Source organism: Gopherus evgoodei, chromosome 3 (assembly GCF_007399415.2).
Source record: "Gopherus evgoodei ecotype Sinaloan lineage chromosome 3, rGopEvg1_v1.p, whole genome shotgun sequence".
NCBI lineage: Eukaryota > Metazoa > Chordata > Testudines > Testudinidae > Gopherus > Gopherus evgoodei.
In genome coordinates this window covers 209,090,692-209,106,322 of record NC_044324.1, presented here as the reverse complement: position 1 = coordinate 209,106,322, position 15,631 = coordinate 209,090,692, and the positions used below count along the sequence as shown (strand labels likewise).

Genomic DNA, 15,631 nt, shown 5'->3' with positions numbered 1-15,631 from the left:
CACACACTGTGCAGAGCTATAGAATAGATAGCTTCCAACCAGGCAGAGCCCTGAACAATGGAATGCAAGTGACCAGAAAGGCTACTTCTGCTGTGGCTGGCGAACTGTGGGATAGCAGCAGGAGGACTATTTGCACTGATTGTGTTATCACAGTCGTGGAGGTGCATCCACTCAGCCATTCAATGAACTGCACTGATTCAGACTTACCCCTATAACTTACCGAGGCAACTTTCATCAACTGACAGCCAGTGAACAATCAACTGTAGCAAATGTGTATGGACACATGGGAACTTCCAGCCAGTTGAGGGATATTATGATCAACTAATGTCTCTAATGTAGACAAGGCCAGAGAAAGTTATGCACCTCACTCCTCCACAGGTGCAGAGACTCCCCAGGCAGGAAAAGCAGTGGGTTTCTGCTGCAGAAGGGTTGGCGTGCAAGCTCCCTGGGCGGCTGCACACTGGGGGCAACAGGTGGCCCCGGGAGAAGCCAAAGGAAGTGCAGTCTGTGGTTCCTGCTGTCCTCCCACAAGCATCCTCCCCGCCTCTGGAAGCCAGTTCATCCAATAATTAGATAAGCAAACTGAACCAGAGTGAATTTTACATTGTAACGTCACGTCACCAAAAACTGCCAATTCCTGAATGGTACATTATAACGTTAACATCAGTAGGACAGGAGTCAACACTGGGTAAATACTCTAACAGTGATGTTTACTTACATAATCTCTATTCCCCCTGGTATAACAGAAGATGGCATCTGTTCTTTGCTGGACGAAGAGTCAGCAGTGCATTCTGGCTCAGATACTGAATCACTGCTGCAGGGCTCACTGTTTGGAGAAGTATTTCTTTGAGAGGTAGTGTCAACTGCTACAGATGGGAAGTCCCCCTCACCGAATGCATCGCTTATAAACATGCCTTCATGAGTCAGATAAGCTACATCTGTATCCACAGCATTGTCTTTTGCAGGGTTCTTCTGTACTGAAGTTTCCTCCAGTTCCCTGGTCCTTTGGTTCTTGTCTAGAACCAAGAGAACCACACTACGAATAATATTTAAGGTTGCCTAGAATCAAATATAATGTTTTTTAACAAAAAAATTAACACAATTTTACTTTGACAGACATTTTCTTTTGACAAGAAACAAGAATATTTAAATATGTATTGGTTTTATTTGTTTTTAATATAGTATAATCATTACTTTGAGTCACAGGAGCCGGTCTCCAACAGCAACCAGCACCAGATGCTTCTGAGAACGGTTAAGAAACCCCACATGTGGAGTAATTTGTCCCCCAGGAAGATCTCATCCTAATCGCTAATAATTTGAGCCTGACATAAATCATGAAACAAGTTTTATCTACTTTCCAACCCACTCTCTGTTAACCATATAGGACTAACCTCTCTCGGAATTAAAGTTTAGGACTCTGTAGCCAAAATCAACATCTTACATTCCAACTAGAAAATAACTCTTGCACAATTCTGCATCAGTGTCTGAAATAAAGCCCTTGAGAAATGAACATACTTACCTTAATTCTTTTGAGAAAGATAGTAAATTTAGAAAAAATATTCTTCAGTAAATCAAACCACTGAGGAAAATTCATCATCCTCATTTGATCTGCAAGCCTACAGAAAGAACAACATTTTAGAGGCAACGGTTATTTACCTTTGAAGTGATCTACTGACAAGGCTGACTCCTGACATCTAAAGGGAAAATGGACTGTCAAATTTATAGAAAAGCAAATAGCATGATAATAGCTGTTCAATCAAGAAAACAGACAATAATATAAGCAGCATAGTCTTGATTAACAAATAAATGGGAGGGCTAAAATATATATCCTGCCAGAAAAGTGAATGCCTCAGTTAACATTCACAGCTTTTTAAAGCAACAATGTCCTTGTTCCGTAAGAGCAGAAAGTGCTGCTTAGCCTCCATTACAGTCAAGGTGCATGTTAATGACCACCATCATCAAGCACAGAGCAAATATAACCAAGATTGACTCTGAAGATATATTTTTGCTGGCAAAGCAAAAATACTGGGATTATGCTCTTTTTTTTGCTGCACCACAAGGTTGCAACACAATTTTCTGGCAAAAGGCAGAAAAATGCATTGCCAAAACCAAAGTAAAATCTCATAATATACAATTTGTCTCCTAACAGAATTAGTCACTATTCTCTGAAATGAAGCTTTTCAACCTTTACTGATTCCTCTGTATGCCTGAAAGCTAGCAGCAAAGGGGAGGTTACCTGCTTTCAAGATCTGATTTTAAAAAATAAATTGGCCCCAATTCTCACATTGAACGCAATAATGGCTTCTGGTCTGGCCTTATCTGTGGGTCTAATTTTGCTCTTTTGGAGTAGGTTGTGAATCCCTGTCTTAGGTACATACATGCGGCTCAGAGCCAAGAGGCTTATGTTGTTCAGTGTCCTTCCACTGGAGTAGTAAGATGTGCCCTAATCTCTTTCGCGCAGGACGTACTGACCTACAGGCACATTTTATTACAGCACTAGAATATTATCAGAGGGAACGTCTGCTTTTCCCCTTACATAGTCAGGAAACAAATGCCTAAATATTTTAGCTTGTGCTTTTCCTAATATGCAATGGAATTAACATTGTTTTAAAAATAATTTCAAAAGTAAGATTAAAAATAGAGGAGTATAATTGTTAAGATCTGCAAAAAGAAGGGAAATATTCAGGGTTCCTGAAGAGATGCAGAGGACCTTTGGGGAGAAACAGAAGAACAAGGTGATTCTTAATTATTCACCACTTTAAAAACAAATTAAAAAACAGTTTATCATCTGTGTTAAAGCACACACTCCCCATCCAACCTGCCAGAACAAACTCATGGCATATACTTACTTAACGACAACTTCTGTATCTATCTCTTCTATCTGCGATACCGTGCTAACCACACACTGTGAAGTTTAAGAAAAAAAAAGTGTCTCAGCGTCTTTCCAACCCTTCTGAGTGTCATAATTTAAAAGAACCTCAAGTTAAACAAGAAAAAAGAAAAGTAAGAGACAGGCATTTGGATCATTTTACATTCTTACAGCTTTTTTCTTTTAATTGCAAAATATGAGACCCAAGATTTTCATAAAGGACTAGTGATTTTGGATGCCTGACTTGACACACCTGAAAGGGGCCTGATTTTCTATGAGCACTTTCTGAAAATCAAGTTCCTTTAAAAGTGCCTCAAATTGGGCCCCCAAAAATTGAGGACCCCAAAATGCCCAAGTATTTGAATATTTTGTTTGGGATGAAGATTTTTTTTTTATTATTTAAACAGAGGATTCATAAAAACTAACAATGTGAAGAACAGTACTGTGATGGCATTACTGTAAGAAGTGGACTGTGGGTACAAAACGGATTCCCCAAGGGACTGCCCGTATCAGTCTCAGCCCAGAAAGTTTCCCCATATCCTTATTTCCTACTACATTATATCCTCATCCTCAAGGTCCATTACCACTACAAAACATCCGCCAGCTGAAGAGTGGCTGGAAAGAAAGTGGCCAGTCAGTCAAATTTCTAGCTCTCCAAAATCAATTTTCATTCCAAACTTTTCCATTGTTTTAGTGATAGTTTATTGAGGCATCTTTGTTATTACTGTTTTGTTAAACCTAGAAACAAAGCAACTCCACTTAGACTAAACTAGAGATTTTCTCCCATGGGATCAAGAATCGTTCAGATGTCCGAGATGATTGAACAGCATATGAACTCATCTGGCCTGTAAGTGGCTTTCTTACAGTGGTGCCAGATGGTGTTCTGTTGTTTAAATATTGGTGATATTAATAACTGGTGTTCTGCACAGATGGTTCTTAAGCGGTGGGTCTCAAACTTTCAGATTGTAAGCCTCTGAGTGCGATCCCCTAATAAATTAAACACAGTGTTTAATATATTTACCACCATTATAAATGCTGAAGGCAAGCAGGGCTTGGGGTAAAGGTTGACAACTTGCGACCCCCTGAGGGGTCCCAACCCCTAGTCTGAGAACCCCTGTTAAGGGTACATTTCTTCTTCGTGAACTATGCTGAATGCTAGGGGTCTACACCTCTGTTCCTCTAGTTGCATGGTCACAAAGTACTACAAGTGTGAGTGCAAGTGGGTAGCCCTACAAAGGGGTGTGTGGATGGACTAGGGTGACAAGATGAGAAGGAGAAAATATTTGGACATATGGGGAGAGGGGTCTGCTGGTGGAGCGAGTACTACCGGCAGAGCAAAACATCAGGACAAACTGCCGGACGCGGGACAAACACCTAAATATTGGTATGTCTGGTCTCCCTAGCATGGACACATATGGAAGACTTAGGTGGTGAACAGTATTCCTTCTTTGCAGAAAAAACGTTTACTCCTGGGAGAGTTCTGCATCACTGGGCGTGCAGAGAATTCACAGCCCCCCACAGATTTCTTGGATTCCCCACAGAAAAATTACTTCTGACAGGGAAGCAAAGGGAAATCGCAAGAATGGTCTTTTGCCAACTCCCCGGCAGTGCAGGCAGGTCAGTTTGGGCATCCAGAGGAGCCGGTAGAGATGTAAATCACTGTTGGGAGTGTGTCTGTCCGGGTAGTTGTGCGTGTGAGAGAGACACTCTGTCCCTCTCACTTGCTGTTGCAGCACGCTCGGAGTGGAGGGACAGGGCTTTGAGGTGTTTCTGACGAGGCAGGCATGGGACAGACTCTGTTCCCTCAGGCAGAGGAGAATGTAGCAGACTGCCTGCTTAGTGAATTGTTCCCATTGTCCTTATTGAATTCCCCCAGGAGTATAAAACATTTTACATTTACATTTTACACTCCTTTTACATTGCCAGAATGGTGTAAAGGACAGTATGGCCTTATAAATGCTTATGGTGCTTTAGTGATTAGAACTGGTCTACATTTTTGGACTGAAAAAATTTCTTATCAAAATGTGCTCCAGGAACTGTTTGCTATTGACCTTTTCAGAGATGGTCAGTAGCTAGTATAAACTGTGAGTTTGAGTCTCCAGCCCTCACTTGCTCTTCAGTTGCCTATGATATAACATTGAGCATATAGATGCATATATCCATTGACTAATAACTAGAAGTAAATGGTCAATACTGGCCACATTACTATTAGACAGAGGGGGTTTGGTGATTTACCCCAATGCTCCCCACTCCCATTCTCCATCTATGTATTGTAGTTTAAATAAATTACAAAAATAATGGAAACCAGCTGGATTATACTGCATTATTTTGACAAAAAATATGCAGAATTTAAAAAAATTGTGTGCAGAATTTTTGATTTTTTGGCTCAGAACTCCCCCAGGAGTAACCTTTATCTGTAAGGGTTTACAAGAAATATGCAACATGTAAACATGATCAAATACAAGAGAGAAGGAAACTGGGAGTGGGAAAACAATGGTTTAAATGATATTTCCAGATTACCCACTCCCCGTGTGTGTAACAAGATGGCACACTATCTGGCAGAAATTTATAGCCGAAGTTGTATTATATTTTGTTTGTTACCAAGGGGACATGAGAACTGAGAAGGGCAAGTGAAAGGCCTCTGGGGACTGCAGTCCAGGCTGGGCAGGGGAATTGCTTTGTTTTGGTGTTCCACATGAATTTTGCGTGCCCTGAGGCAAAGGCCTGAAACAGTGTCGCATATGGCATTGGTTTTTTCCTGGGCTGGTGAGAAGCCCAGCTCCTTTACTGAAGGGCTAGCTCAGCACACTGACTTTGTCTGTCCTGACCACGACAATCCAGGCAAGAAATATTTATGTATTAAATGTCACAGAATTTCAACAGATGGATATCATCTAGCCCTCCTCCCTACAAATGCAGGATTGTCCCTAAGATGTTTCAAGTACCTGAAAGGGGGTTCCAAAGAGGATGGATCTAGACTGTTCTCAGTGGTACCTGATGACAGAACAAGGAGTAATGGTCTTAAGTTGCAATGGGAGAGGTTTAGGTTGGATATTAGGAAAAACATTCTCACTAGGAGGGTGGTGAAGCACTGGAATGGGTTACTTAGGGAGGTGGTGGAATCTCCTTCCTTAGAGGTTTGTAAGGTCAGGCTTGACAAAGGCCTGGCTGGCATGATTTAGTTGGGAATTGGTCCTGCTGTGAGCAGGGGGTTGGACTAGATGACCTCCTGAGGTCCCTTCCAACTCTGATATTCTATGATTCTATGCAGGGAAATGTGTGTTAATAAGCTTCATTTTATGGTTCTCGTCCTATTTCTGCAAAATTGCAAATAGATACTAGTCTTGTTGAAACTAAATGGAATTGCGTAGCCGTCTTACCTGGGAAAGTTACAGGCTAATGGAGAAAGAAAAAAAATCAAACTAACTCACAGCAGGCAGAGAAAGGTGAAGGTAAGTGTCTATATACCAAGGCACAGAGAAAGATGTGTCTTCCTCTACATTGATGCCACACAATGGCTGGGGAAGGCCATCAGGAGAACTGACCTACAGATATGAGGTCACTAATACAACGGGATTAATTATTATCATTTTAAAGTACAACTTTTCACAATAAGAAAATCTGATGTTATGAAATTAAATTAAATACATTCTCAACAACTGAAACAAAAATATTTCTGAAAGACGGGCAAGTCTTTGAGATAAGCTAGAAGTGATTTGCTTACCTGTTTAATTATGTTCTTTGCTGTAATAATCATTTCATCGCCATATATTTCAAAAAAATTGAGCTTTCTTTGTTTTAAAAGTCCAAATACTAGTGAGACAAGTCTTTCCTATTAAAAACACCAAAAGGGCAGGGAAAGGAAAGATACTTAAAACATACAATAGTAAAAAAGTATTCATGTATCAAAAGGCAGAGTGAGTGGAATGACCTGATGGCTAGCGCTCAAGACCAAACATCCTATGTTTGGACCACGCCTTTCCACGCATGAGACTGAGCGGGATTACTTTTAGGCTATGTCCATTCTTCAATCACTGCAGTTGTACCACTGTAGCACTTCAGTGTAGACGCTCACTACCGCAAGACGGTGGCGGCTCCCATCGCTGTAGTTAATCCACCTCCTAGAGAGGTGGTTGCTAGATTGACTGAAGAATTCTTCAGTCAACCTAGCACTGTTTACACCTGGATTAAGGTCGGCTTAACTATGTTGCTCAAGGGTGTGAATTTTTCACACCCCTGAGCAACACTGCTGGGTCTTACAGACTCATAGACTTTAAAGTCAGAAGGAACCATCATGATCATTTAGTCTGACCTCCTGCACATTGCAGACCACAGAACCCTACCTACCTACTCCTGTAATAGACCCCTAACCTCTGGCTGAGTTACTGAAGTTCTCAAATCCTGGTTTAAAGACTTCAGGTTACAGAGAACCATAATTTACACTAGTTTAAACCTGCAAGTGACCCATGCCCCATGCTGCAAAGAACAGCCAAAAAAACCCAAACCCCAGGGTCTCTGCCAATCTGACCTGGGGGAAAATTCCTTCCAACCTAACTTTTTAGTGAAGACATGGCTGTAGTTACTTAAAAGTGGCCAGAAGGATACCGATCATGATAGCTTAACCTTAAAGGTCTTAAAAGTAAATTAAGAATACATAGTGCAAAAAATATTTTACAGCTCTGTGACTAAACTTGCAGCAAGCAATATGTTTTGAACAATTATCCATAAGCAAGATAAAATCATAAGGATGATAAAATGAGAATATTATACATGAACATCTATTCACTGCTTACTGTATTTTCACTAACTTCAAGGTCTGAGAACACTGAGTTACACATTCAGTTGTAGCATGGGTCAGAACTAACTGCCAACATTTAAAAAAAAATCAATAAATTGATTTATTTTTAAAGGAAAAACGTGGTTAGACTAAAATTCTGTGGATTTAGGTTCAAGAAACAGGAAAATGTTATTATTCAAAACAAAAAATGGGTAAGGAGAAATTTGAACTAAAAGAAAAATGGTATAAAACGATAATGTTGCAATAGTGGCAATGAAAGGATGAATGTTAGAACACCTCTACCCCAATGTAACACTATCCTCGGGAGCCAAAAAATGTTACCGCGTTATAGGTAAAACCGCATTATATTGAACTTGATTGATCCGCCAGAGCACGCAGCCCCCTCACTCCCTCAGAGCGCTGCTTTACCGCATTATATCCGAATTCGTGTTATATCAGATCATGTTATATCGGGGTAGAGGTGTACTTATAAAGTGTTCTGAAGATGAAAAATGTTATACGAGTCAGATGGCTTCTACTTTCTATAAGAAACGTACCTCTTCTAGAATATGACAGTCCTCTTCAAATGGTCTATTTAAATCACTACGAGCATAAGCAGAAAACTCTGCAATCATCATTTTATCTATGAGTTTTTCTAACTCACAAAGCTGTGATCCAAGATGCCTGTTTAAGAAAAACAGTGATTAGCTAAATAATCAGAAAATCCTGCAAATTAATTATTAATTCAAGACCAAGGAAAACAACCACGCAGCAAATGGTTTCTATGCAATCAACTCAGGCTTAATGTTAAGTTCAACACTTTCTTGTTTTAGACTAACTGAAATGGTGCATTTGAGTGTCTACTTTCCCCTTGAAGCAAAAAATAAATAATATAATGGAGGCTAAGAATTTGCATCAAAGGAGATAAGAGCCCTTTTGGCGTTTCATCTATGAAGTGCTGACAACCTCAATCTCCCACTGAAGCTAACAGAAGTTGAGGATACTTAGTATCAAGGTCTTGGTCTTTAAGGAAAAAAGGTTGTTTCACTGTTGTTATTCCAGTGCCTCAAGCATTCAGTCTTGAAGTGCATTAATTTCAAACATTTAAGTACTTCATACAAACATGGAAGAGTAAATTCATATGAGTGAGCTATAGGAATAGCTTTCAGAGACAGAGTGACTTTCAGAGAGTATAAGGGTTTTCAACCTGCCACTATTATAGTGCTTCTATAAACAGCATCAGAGTTTAAGACCTGAAGGCACCAGCAGATCATGTGGCCTGACTTTCTGTATATCACAGGCCACCAACACCACCCAGCAGTTGCACACTAAGCCCAACAATCGGAATTAGATCAGCCCTCCAGAGACTAAACTATTATGTGCCACAGGCAGAGAACTGGAGGGACTGAAGTGCAGTGGCCAAGGCCCACACAATGGCAGGGAATTTATTATTTGAGGTATACCTAACTGATCACGGCAAACTGATCTGCACTTTGTGCTACAAAGGAAGGCAAAAAAGATCACTCCGATCTGAACTGGGAGACCCTGAGCACATGAGCAAGTACCAACCAGCCAAGCACCTGAGAGAGAATGCTCTATTCCACCTAAGAGAACAGGCTCACCCCATCCAGTGTTCCACCTCCAGCTGTAGCCATCTTTGATGTTTCATAAGAAGCAAATAACCCCTCCCTCCTGACCCCTGCAGGTGACCAGCTGAAGCCATGAAGCCTGAGATTTAAGATAATCAGATATGAACCAGAAGACACTCCCAGAGGTCCAGAGCCCTGTGCCCCACCATCACAGGCCCCGTCATACAATCTCGCTTAATCTTGTCCAGCTCTTTTAAAACTAATTGATTGCCCCCTAATGGCTCCTAATGGGAGGAGTGTTCCCAAAATCTCACCTCTCTGATGGTTAGAAACATTCTTCTAATTTCCATCCTGAATTTGTTCATGGCCAATTTATACCAATTTGTTCTTACGCCAACACTGTTCTTTAGTTAAAATAGCTCTTCACCCTCTTGGTGTTTGTTCTCTTTAAATATATTAGGGATAATCATAGCACCTGTCAGCCTGGGTTTTGAGTGGCTAAGCACACCAAGCTCTTTCAGTCTCCTCTCAAAAGATAGACACTGCATTCCCTTATTCATCTTAGTAGCTCTTCTCTGAACCTGTTCCAATTTGAATTCATCTTTCCTGAGCATGGGCGAGCAGAACTGTATGCAGTATTCCAAATGAGGTCCTAGCAGTGCCTTGCAGAATGGCATTAATACTTTCTATCTCTACTGGAAATGCCTCACCTGATGCATCCTATAATCGATTACATTTGCTTTTTTTCACAGCCACATCACATTGATGGCTCATAGTCATAGTCACCAGCACATCCAGGTACCTCTCCTCCTCTGAGCCCCCTGTTTATAGCAGAAAGGCTTATTATCAGATCCCAACTGCATGACCTTGCACGATGCATTATTCATTTTAATCCCATTTCTGTCACTCCAGTCTTCAAGATCACGCCGTTCTTTCTGTATGATATTCAGATCCTCCTCTGTATGGATGATACCTCCCATCATCAGCAAATTTAATTAGCATATTCCTATTTTTTGTGCCAAGTTCATTAATACAATTATTGAAAAAGATTGGACCCAAGACTGATCCTTGAATAACTCCACTAGTAACATCCAGCCAGTCTGATAGTTCAACTTTCAGCACAACCCATTGCCATCTCCCCTTTAGCCAGTTCCTTACCCACCTATGATGTTTTGGGGTCCACCCAGACCAGTAAAGAATTCTGTCACCACCTGCCCTGTAACACTGGGGCCTTTGTGCTGTGCAGCTATGGTTCAGATCCCTGCAACCAGTAGCCAAGCCACAAGAATAAGGTGTCACTCCAGTTCTCATGAGCCCAGTTACTCTCTAAAACTTGACACCAACAGCCCTCCAGTCTGAAGTCTCCCCAAATATGTTCTGCCTGAGTTCTAAACTGCCAGACCCTCAGACTTTTCCCATCTGTTTTGTCACCTCCTGAAGTCTTGAAACCAGCCCCCATAGATACCAGCACACTTTGACATACACATTCCACACAGTTTGCACAACAGAGGCCTGCTTGGGATAAAAATTAAAAGGTTATTTACCAGAAAAACCACAGATTCAAAGATGGAAGTGTAATGAAAAGCACACACATACAAGTTGTACCAAAAAACTCCATAAAGAGACAACCTCAGGTTTTACACTTTCATATTAGATAAAAGCCCTTTTCTAATAAGAGCTACCGATCGCCTTAACATCATATCCCAGAGTACTCCCTAGTTATAGGGGAAATTCAGTGTTCAGTCAGCCTCCCACCTAGAGACTGTCCCTCAGATTCTGGATTTAAAAAACACCTGTTCCAAGCCTGCTTTTAAAAGGCTTTTTCCTCCCCCACCCCCATGACATACTGTACCTCAAAATAGCACTCTGTAACCCCCATATTCACCACATGTATATGGTTATGATATTTTGTACAAAGAATGCCTTGTAAGGTATCACATGAAAAGTCATGATATGCTGAAACTTACTGTTCTGTCAAAACATGCATGTCATCATTGTATATGGAGTTATGAGATTTTGTTCTGTGGTTGTTATTGAAATAAGTTGTCAGTCTGGGAGACGCTCACAGATAGCTCTCCAGTGGCAACAAAGGAGATGACCCACACCTAGACGGGTGCTGAGCAACCATTCCCAATCATTGACCACCAGGGGAATTATAAACAAGAGATTTACAATTCAATAAGACAGCTGCTCGAGCGCCACTCAATAGGGATTGCTTAACTGAGTGATTCAGCAAGGCCTCAGGATATTTGATACTCGACTCCATGTTTGAGCCAGTATTTTTCCAGGCACATGAATTAAGTGTATAAAATAAGGGACAGTGGCATCATGAGTCCACCTCTCTCTCCTCCCTGACCTACTCTGAAGGCAACAAGAATGTTGGGGGGGAAAAGACACTGAACTGGGGAGGTTGGTCCCAGGTTGAGCAGGGAATTCAGCCAATGCATTAAGAGCTATGAACTGCTTACAACGCCTAGGAGGGTGCTAAAAAATGCTTGATTCAGTTCTTGCTTAGTCTGATAAAATTTAGGATTTAGAATGCATTTACTTTTTTTTCTTATGTAACCATCTTTGACCTTTATGCCTGCCCCTTATAATAATTAAAATCTATCTTTCTGTAGTGAATAAACTTATTTTAATATTTAATCTTAACCGGTGAGTGCGTCCTAAGTACTTGGGGGATCCGCTCAGATTACAAAGGCTGGTGCATGTCCACTATCTTTTGATGAAGTGGCAAACTAATTAACGAGCTTGCATTATTTAAGAGGGTCTTGAGCAGTTTAAGATGGTAAATTTCTCGGCTGCAAGGCTGGGTCTGAGTAGAATTTGCTGGTGTCTCCCTGCGTACAGTTCATGAGTGGCTTGGACAGCTTAGTTGGGTATGTCTCTGCATGTTGTTGGCTGCGTGATAACAGCACCCGGAGGGGTTTGCTGCTTGTCACTAGCATAGCATTGTAAGAGACAGCTGAGGCTGGAGAGTTAAGGGAGCACAGTGGTCCCACAGTTCCAGGTTGTACCTCAGGGTTCTGTCACCCCTCTTCCACTTCTCTTAGGCTGTCTACACTACAGCAGTACAGCTGCACTAATGCAGATGCACTTCTGTAGCACTTTTAGGGAAGACACTCTAAGCCGAGTGGAAATAACTCCCGCCTCTGTAAGAGGCGGTAGCTATGCCAATGGAAGAAGTTCTCCCACCCACATAGCACTGTCCACACAGGTGTTTAGATTGATATAACTTACATTGCTAAAGGATGTGATTATTCACACCCGAGTGACAAATTATTCTGAAGTAATTTGTAGTGTAGACATAGCCTCAGTCTATGGTGACTCATGGTTATTCAGAAAAGGGAAAATCCCTCTTGACTTAAATGTTCAGGAAACAGGATGTTCTTTTCAAATTTGAGTCATGTCAATCTCTTTTCATTCATTCTAATAGTCTACCATTGTCCTTTCTTGGTCTGGCCAATGAATAGTTACTTGAAGTCGGTTTTGTGTAAACAAATGGCTTGGCTGGTGTCCCTCCCTGCCTGACAGCTCGCTGCTCTGCTCTGAGGTGGAGCTGACATTTCCATATGTACGATTACATAAAATCATAACCATGGTCTGTAGACATATCTCTAATGACCATCAAATTCAGAACACTGCAAGCTTTCCTAACGGACTTTATCTGATATATTTTAAAGTACAATAACACATCAATTGGTTTAACTGCTTATTTTGGGGTTAAACCTTCTGTTCTCCCCTTGTGATGTCTGGACCCTGACTGTCCTTCCAGCCTACAATTCTTGTACTACACCCCATCTTCTCTAATATAACTAAAATTTCCCATGTCAAATCCTTTACTGAAATTCAGGTATATCAGATCTATTGTATTTCCCTTATCTAAAAAAACCCTAGGGCTGTCAAGTGATTAAAAAAATTAATTGCGATTAATCACACTGTTAAACAATAATGGAATACTATTTATTTAAAAAATTTTGGATATCTTCTACATTTTCAAATATATTGATTTCAGTTACAACACAGAATACAAAGCGTACAGTGCTCACTTTATATTTATCTTGATTACAAATATTTGCACTGTAAAAAACAAAAGAAATAGTATTTTTCAATTCACCTAATACAAGTACTGTAGTGCAACCTCTACCATGAAAGTTGAACTTACAAATATAGACTTATGTATAAAAAATAACTACATTCAAAAATAAAACAATGTAAAACTTGAGATCCTACATGTCCACTCAGTTCTACTTCAGGCAATCACTCAGACAAACAAGTTTGATTATAATTTGCAGGAGATAATGCTGACTGCTTCTTATTTACAATGTCACCCGAAAGTGAGAACAGGTGTTCACATGGAACTGCTGTAGCCAGTGTTGCAAGATAGTTACATGCCAGATGCGCTAAAGATTCATATGTCCCTTCATGCTTCAACCACCATTCCAGAGGACGTGCGTCCATGCTGATGACGAGTTCTGCTCAATAATGATACAAAGCAGAGAGGACAGATGCATGTTCATTTTCATCATCTGAGTCAGATGCCACTAGCAGAAGGTTGATTTTATTTTTGGGTGGTTCAGGCTCTGTAGTTTCTGCACCTGAGTGTTGCTCTTTTAAACTTCTGAAAGTATGCTCCATTCCTCATCCCTCGCAGATTTTGGACAACACTTCAGATTCTTAAACCTTGAGTCAAGTGCTGTAGCTATTTTTAGAAATCTCACATTGATACCTTGTTTGCTTTTTGTCAAAATCTGCTGCGAAAGTGTTCTTAAAACGAACATTTGCTAGGCCATCACCTGAGACTGCTATAACTCGAACTATATGGCAGAATGCGGATAAAACAGAACAGGAGACATACAATTCTCCCACAAAGGAGTTCAGTATCAAATTTAATTAATGCATTTTTTTTTAAATGACTATCATCAGCATGGGAGCATTTCCTCTGGAATGGTGGCCAAAGCATGAAGGAGCATACAAATGTTTAGCATATCTGGCACATAAACACCTTGCAACACCGGCTACCAAAGTGCCATGTGAATGCTCGTTCTCACTTTCAGGTGACTTTGTAAATAAAAAGCAGGCAGCAGTATCTTCTGTCAATGTAAACAAACTTGTTTGTCTTAGAGATTGGCTGGACAAGAAGTAGGACTGAGTGGACTTGTAGGCTCTAAAGTTTTAGATTATTTTGTTTTTGAGGGTAGTTACGTAAAAAAAAATTGTGCATTTGTAAGTTACACTTTCACGATAAAGAGATTGCATTATGGTACTTGTATGAGGTGAATTGAAAAATACTATTTCTTTTGTTCATCATTTTTACAGTGCAAATATTTGTAATAAAAAATAATATAAAGTGTGCAGTGCACACTTTGTATTCTGTGTTGTAACAGAAATCAATATCGTTGAAAATGTAGAAAACATCCAAAATATTTAATAAATTTCAACTGGTATTCTACTAATTAACAGTGAGATTAACCGCAATTAATGTATAAATTCATTCATTAGCCTGTTTGTTTATAAGCTGACCCCCCAAAATGGATAGGTAAAAGTAGCGAAAACCATATGACCCTTTCATAAGCCGACTCTATATTTCAGGGGTTGGAAAACTTTGGCTCCCAAACTCTCAGGGTAAGCCGCTGGCGGGTCAGGACGTTTTGTTTACTTGGAGCATCTGCAGGCATGGAGCCCCTCAGCTCCCTGTGGCCACGGTTTGCTGTTCCCAGCCAACAGGAGCTGCAGGAAGTGGCGCGCCATTTCCCGCAACTCCCATTGGCTGGGAATGGTGAACTGTGGCCACTGGGAGCTGAGGGGATCAATGCCTGCAGATGCTCCAGGTAAACAAAACGACAATGTATTAGATCAGAGATCGGCAACCTTTGGAACGCGGCTCACCAGGGTAAGCACCCTGGTGGGCCGGGCTGGTTTGTTTACCTGCCACGTCTGCAGGTTCGGTCGATCGCGGCTCTCACTGGCCGCGGTTCGCCGCTCCAGGCTGTGAAGAGGCATGGGTCAAGGGATTTGCTGGCCACCGCTTCCCGCCGCCATTGGCTTGGAGCGGCGAACCATGGCCAGTGGGAGCCACAATCGGCCAAACCTGTGGATGCAGCAGGTAAACAAACTGGTCCGGCCCACCACGGTGCTTACCCTGGTAAACCGCGTGCCAAAGGTTGCCGATCCTTGTATTAGATATTCAATTCAATGATTCTATAGTTTAAAATCACCAAATTAGGGTGTAGACCCATTTATAAGCTGACCCCCGATCCCTGATGCGTCACTTTTTTACCAAAAATATTCAGCTTATGAACGAGTATATACAGTAATTTTTTTAATCACGATTAATTTTTTTGAGTTAATCGCATGAGTTAACTGTGATTAATCAACAGCCCTAAAAAAAATTAA

General features: G+C 40.9%; 1 protein-coding gene across 8 annotated transcripts in view; it reads right to left on the bottom strand.

Annotated features, from left to right (window-relative positions):
- VPS54 (VPS54 subunit of GARP complex) overlaps positions 1 to 15,631 on the bottom strand; it is a 73,030-nt gene that overhangs the window by 25,354 nt on the left and 32,045 nt on the right. For all 8 annotated transcript variants that reach the window (XM_030557911.1, XM_030557915.1, XM_030557918.1 and 5 more), the window contains 5 exons: positions 8,204 to 8,330; positions 6,594 to 6,701; positions 2,850 to 2,905; positions 1,520 to 1,616; positions 719 to 1,059 (listed from right to left, as the gene is read on the bottom strand). In XM_030557911.1, coding sequence (XP_030413771.1) covers positions 719 to 1,059; positions 1,520 to 1,616; positions 2,850 to 2,905; positions 6,594 to 6,701; positions 8,204 to 8,330 — 729 coding nt within the window. The remainder of the gene's footprint in view (positions 1 to 718; positions 1,060 to 1,519; positions 1,617 to 2,849; positions 2,906 to 6,593; positions 6,702 to 8,203; positions 8,331 to 15,631) is intronic.